Source organism: Hakea prostrata, chromosome 2 (assembly GCF_041222555.1).
Source record: "Hakea prostrata isolate BN-2017 chromosome 2, UWA_Hpros_2, whole genome shotgun sequence".
Classification (NCBI taxonomy): domain Eukaryota; kingdom Viridiplantae; phylum Streptophyta; class Magnoliopsida; order Proteales; family Proteaceae; genus Hakea; species Hakea prostrata.
The window spans coordinates 69,239,372-69,245,371 of NC_142601.1; the positions used below are offsets into that span (position 1 = coordinate 69,239,372).

Consider the following 6,000-nt stretch of genomic DNA (forward strand, 5'->3'; position numbering starts at 1 on the left):
TGGGATTCATAAGCTTCTTCGGCAAGTAAAGAATAACCCACAACACAAGAATGTTTTGTAATTCACGAATATGTAATATAATTGAAGTAGAAGAATTAATAAGATTTTGTATTTTTCCTAGAGTTGGAAGGCGTGTCTCGTTGCCTGGTCTTATAAAATGGTTGTTGATCATTCTGATGGGAAAAGAATGAACGATTCAATCACAAAGTTGACAATAACAGCGAAAATAAATTAATTATTTCCCTTCTTGAGTGAACTTATTAGAAAACTGATAAATAAAGATTATTGGAAGCATTTTATCGAACAGATTGTGTGGGCTATATATCTCTTCTTCTTTTTTCTCTCTTTTTTTTTTTTTTTTCTTTTTTTTGTGCTTTTTTAATACTGTAAATCTAATGCCTCTGCAAAGGTTGAACCCAAGACCTCTCTACTAAGAAGTATGAATCTTTACCACTCAATTAACCTGCATTGACAAGTGGACTGTACAGTAAAGCATTATGAAGGCTAAGGACCACAGAAATTTTAGATATATTTTTTTTTGAGGTCTAAGCTATCAAAGATGCTGGCTACAAAATCCTTGTCAAGAGATTAATGATCGTAAATTTTTGTTGAGAGTAGGACTGGCGTAAGTATTAAATTGTAATTTTGAATTTGAATTGATCTCTCCATAAAATTTTGGACAGATGACCCCACATTAGGTAGACCTTCTTTATCTTTCGATTATTCAGTGATAAAAAAAATATCAAATAAGCTAGGCACGTATAGGAGAAGTGAAAGGGAATTTGAAAAGGTAAAAGAACAACATCATAAATTGCTTTAAACGCAGCCATCATAATCATATCTCTTTGAAACCATATGAAGTTGTTTGGTTGATAAGATACATGCCATTAAATGACGCTATCTTCTTGTTTTCTGAAGGTGCATGTGGCAATTGTACCCAAGCACAGACATGCAAAATTGCCATTACAAGCCACAAGTTACCTCCACCTTATTATGGGGTCCAGGGTCATTCAACACAGTCATAAATTTGGCCTAAAAGGCTGCATGATAAAAAGAACATACAATAGTAACAAAATTTTTTTTGGTAGAAAAGGGTCTATATATAAATGCGTGACCCACGCAAGACATCAAGAAACAAATGATCCAAAATAAGCCGAAGAATCCGACATGCAACGAACACAGCTTATTTTGATAGTAATAACTTAGGCCTCATAATTGATAGAATGCCTGAGTTATACACATCTTCCTCTCTATCTTGCTAAAGTTGCTTTGTTTGATTGGGTTGGTCTAACAAAGGTTTTAGATGAACCAACCGGGCCGAACTAGTTGACACCCCTTCCATTCACAGGTGATATGTCATAAGCAAAGTGAAAAGTACACACATATATACAATGAATAATACTGGAGATTTTTTTCGAATCTATCCTGTGAATATGAGTCTCAAATTCATGTGAGTCTGGATAGATGCGTAAAGAAACATATTTTAGGTGCATAGACCGTCTTGTCAATGTAGGTCCGATACCCATGTAAGTTCAGATGATATAAGTAGAATAATAAACTGGGTGGAGAGAATTTGAATACGATGAAGAAATTAACCCTACCAACCTGTACGAGCAGATGCATTTTCACATTTATGTTTGTAATAATGCATTCATAATAATAATGGAGAACTACAGTAGAAGTCCCAACTGCCTTGTGCTCAGTCTTAAAGTTTGGATCAAAATTTAATTCAATAAATCCAAAATACAGAGAGCTGGAGAGATTATAAAAATGTCTCCATAACGTCTCTGTTTTGCTCTTCTATACATCTATCAAATTTAAAGAGCATTTAATTTGGCACACCAGTCAATTCTAGCATTTAACCTCACATTTAATGCAACTACAGAAACTTTGTTGTCAACCCATCAAAAGTTAACACACGTCCAAGAAACATAAACATGAGAAACGAAAATCAAAACGAAAGCATGGGAGGAAGTAGACAAATAACCAATTTCAATATCTTAATGAATGGTCTATAATCCACCATTAATCAACTATGATTTGATACAGTTCTACTCACAAACCTTCTATTAACCAAATACTCACAAGACAGTAGAATCCAAAGAAACAAAAAAATTACACTTTTTTAAAGTATTTTCACTAGCTAGCTGCTTATTTCAAGTTCCAAGTAAACTGTTCATGGCTTCCTTTTCCTTTCATGGACAATACCTTCATTCCCTGCTAGCATCATATACTTGTCTTTTCTTGTTAGTGTTGTACACTCAAACCCTAGAGCATTTGCTAGTTGTCTCTGTATATAGTTGGCCACCTCAAAGCTGGATCTACCACCAGCGCATGTTAGCTCTCTAGGTAGCTTCCCAAGAAAGTGAACATTGTATACAGGACGAGGGTTCATTAAGAAGAAAATTGGGTCCAAGCATTTAAACCCACTTGCTGTTGTGCCATAGAACATGCTCACATGTACATTCATTGCTACAGGAACTATTTCATCAGCTAGTTCAGCAAATAAGGAGCTGAATCTCAAGAGATATGGTTCTCTACATGTGGTTCCTTCTGGGCACACCACCAAATCACCTTCACTAAGCAGCTTCTGCATTGTTTTTCCATCTTGTTCTCTATCTCTAGTCAACCTTACTGTCTTCATGGGAGCAATGAACTCAGAGACTTTGCTCAAGCTGTATGTGACTGCAGTAAGAGGTTTCTGTAGAACAGTGCCGAGAAACACAGGGTCCAAGAGAGTCCTGTGGGTGCAAACATAAAGAACCCCTTTTCTCTTTTCTGACTTTGAAGGGATGCACCCTTTGACCCTCACTCTGATACCACTCCAAGTAGCTAACATGAGGTCTATCTTGTAAGGCAGGAGGATACCCACACATAATCTGAAGATGGCTAGTGTTAACCCGAGTGGAAACCACAGGAACATGAAAAGAGTTGCCAGAGGGGTAGGTAAGAAAGCAAGTCTCCCATCATGAAACACCAGAGGCTTTGGATATCTCTCCCTGGGCATCACAGATGCAGCACTGTTTCTCCTGTCTTCCTTATTGACCACATAAGCTTCCTGTAGGTTATCAGAAACTTAATTAACACAGGAACTTGGGTGTTGCAGTTACCGAAAAAAGGGGTGTTTTGAAGAAAAGAAGTGTAAGAAAAATCTTTTTTTTTTTTCTGTTGCATCAATTGCACTGAAGGGGAGAGAGATTGTGGGGAGAAGAACAAACATACCTTGCAGAGGGAGATGAGAAGTTGGTCTTGCAAACTGCTTGAACTTCCAAGGCCAATGTCAGGTTTGTTATCACCAAAAAACTCCTGGAGAGACTTGTGCTTCACAGGCAATCCTGACTCAGATAAGAAACCGGTGAAGTAGTTCCCAACACTGTGAAGTTCGGTTCCTACAACATCACTCACCTCCAAATATTCCTTGAGAAATCTCTCAACCATAACTCTAGGGACAGTAGTAAATACAACCCTCCTTCCTGTCGAAGCAAACACCTCATAGGCCTGAAGGTTGAGATTCTCGAGGAAAAATTTAGGCAAAACAGCTCCTCCAACATTCTTTACATCCTTCTTGCCAAGTCCGCAGAAGGTTATGAACACCATGACCCTCAACTTAACCTCATGATCTAAAAAGAACAAAATAGGACTAGAAAGAAGCAACAAGAAGGCTCTAACAATGCTACCACCCTCAAAGGCGACCAACATGAAATAAGGAAATAAAGACTGAGACCTTAATAAGGTACCATGAATGTCACAAACCAAGGTCTGAGAAGCCCTACAGTCTAAACTGCATTTGGTCACACTAGGGAATGGAGAAGCTTGCTGTGATGGTTTGAGAGATGGGTTTTTATTGAAAAAACCATAGTACTTTCTGATCTTAGTGACTGCCAAGTAGCATGGAGTGGCCAGAAAATGATACAAGAGCCAATCCAGAAGCTTGAGAAGAACCATGTGAAACACCATGGTTTTAGTCTAGAGATGTATCTGGGTGTAAATCAATGGAAGATATGAAGAAGGAAGAAGCACCAAGTGAATTAAAGAGGCGTTGGTGGTGATTGCAAAGGAAATGAAGCTGATGCCAAGAATATATAGGGAGATGATTCATTGGTCATTGGGAAAAAAAAAAAAGTTGGGGAAGGTTGACCGTTGCATTTGGTTGTCCACACCGCTGGCATTAACTGCTCAACAATTATATTTTTGGACTCTTTTTCTTGTATCTGAACATGGTTAGGTTGAAATATTGGTGACCGCCTTTGTGATTTTTAGATTTTGGCAACGTTGAAAATTGTGGTTCTTTCAGATTTTCAGGAACCATCAATCTTCCGTGTTGGAGTATTTTAAATCTTCCAAGATGTCTATGGAGGATTTCCTTTCCTTTTTAACTTCCATCACATAATCACACCTCACCGAACTCCAAAAACAAATAAAAACCATAATTAAGAAGTGGGTTCAGCATTTTACCGTGGCAGAGTAGCACTAGACATAAAAATAGGAAAAAACTTGAAAACACATTCCATACGTGTATGGCTCTTTCTCTGAATGTCTCTCTCATGCTAACCAATACTGCAATTTATGAAACACATTGAAGTACCCAATGGGATAGAAAATATGGGTTCCTGATCCTCTACCCATGTGGGGTACCATCCCCTCCCCACATGGTGTGAGTGACCCAAATCGTCTAACAAGGTCAAAAGAGTCCCAAAGGGTGAAGATTCCACTTGGGTGATTCTCACCATTTTGGAATGACACTTCATGTGAGTAATTGATCATCCACACAAAAATATTGAATGCCTTTGGACTTGTTCCTTTCTTTTTTCTTTTGGAAAGAAAAATAATCATTGACAAGGAGAGCTGAAATGCAAAGACCACCAAATAAGGAGTTCAATCGACAAGATCACCCTGAACAAGAATCTACCACACAATTTACAGACTTTGAAATCGATCCTCACTTCATGAAGTGCATTAATTAATTACTAAGATTTGTCGTCTGGATAACCCTTAGATGACAATGAGATTCCATGTGACGAAGCTAAACCCTGTTCACGTGGGACAAAGGTGAACCAAGCACGAACCCAATTTGCATGTGGTAGGTTACTTAGACTATATTTAAATGAACTAATGAACATTCGTGGCAAATTAAAGAGTAGAATCCGCCATAGTTTGATCAAATAATTAAGAAACGTGTGCAATCTAAATAAGATAGAGTAATGAAATTCATTAGATTGAAGCAAGTGCTTATTCATACCACTCTCTTTCTTTCTAAAATAGGACACAGCTATCAATCTTTGTTCAAGAAGTTTAGCCAAAGCTTCACTCAATTGACTTATTGAGGGTGTAATTAATAAAGATTGCAAAGGTGGTGGGGTTCTGTTAAACATATGAACCAAGAGAACCTTGTGGGAGATTATTTTGTTGTGTCCACAAGAAATCAATGATGTTGATAAGAATTCAAAGATTTTCTCTGTAGACCCAGATTTACAAAGACTGACAAAAATCCAAAACCTTGAAATCATTTCTACAATTCCAATCTACCAGCATTACAGACAACTATGATTGTCATGATCATGTGAGTAGAAGATAGAAATAACTAGCTGGGATATTAAAAACTGATACAACTTACACAGAAATCTGTGTTCTTAGAGATCATATGTGACATTATTGGATAGTGACGTATGTGAACAACTAGTGAGACAAGTATAAACTTTGGTATAGTAACGAAATTGAACTCAAAAGACTAGCTGTTATTGACTCAAAGTACAATATAAGGTTTATCATACTTGCTCAATCAAAGGGGACCAGAAAAGCCTTAATTCATGCATGAAATCAATCGATAATTAACAACCCCAAAAGAAAAAATTAAGTTAATTAAGATTTATTTACTAAATCTTGAATGGAAAGCTGATGGGAAAAATAATGCATGGGTTCATGGATGTTTGCTAACATTACAAGGAAAGTGTCTAGATTAGGTCATTATTGGACTGATGCTCGGGAATCATCTATACAGGG

The 6,000-nt window shown here is 37.2% G+C and overlaps 1 protein-coding gene across 1 annotated transcript; it reads right to left on the reverse strand.

Annotated features, from left to right (window-relative positions):
• Positions 1-1,992: 1,992 nt before the first annotated feature.
• LOC149026089 (glycerol-3-phosphate acyltransferase 1-like) lies at positions 1,993-4,033 on the reverse strand. Its single transcript, XM_089143247.1, has 2 exons — positions 3,223-4,033; positions 1,993-3,058 (listed from the first exon to the last, which is right to left on the reverse strand). Exons 1-2 carry the CDS (start codon positions 3,955-3,957, stop codon positions 2,177-2,179), a joined length of 1,617 nt encoding a protein of 538 aa, XP_088999373.1. The 5' UTR covers positions 3,958-4,033; the 3' UTR covers positions 1,993-2,176.
• Positions 4,034-6,000: the final 1,967 nt, after the last annotated feature.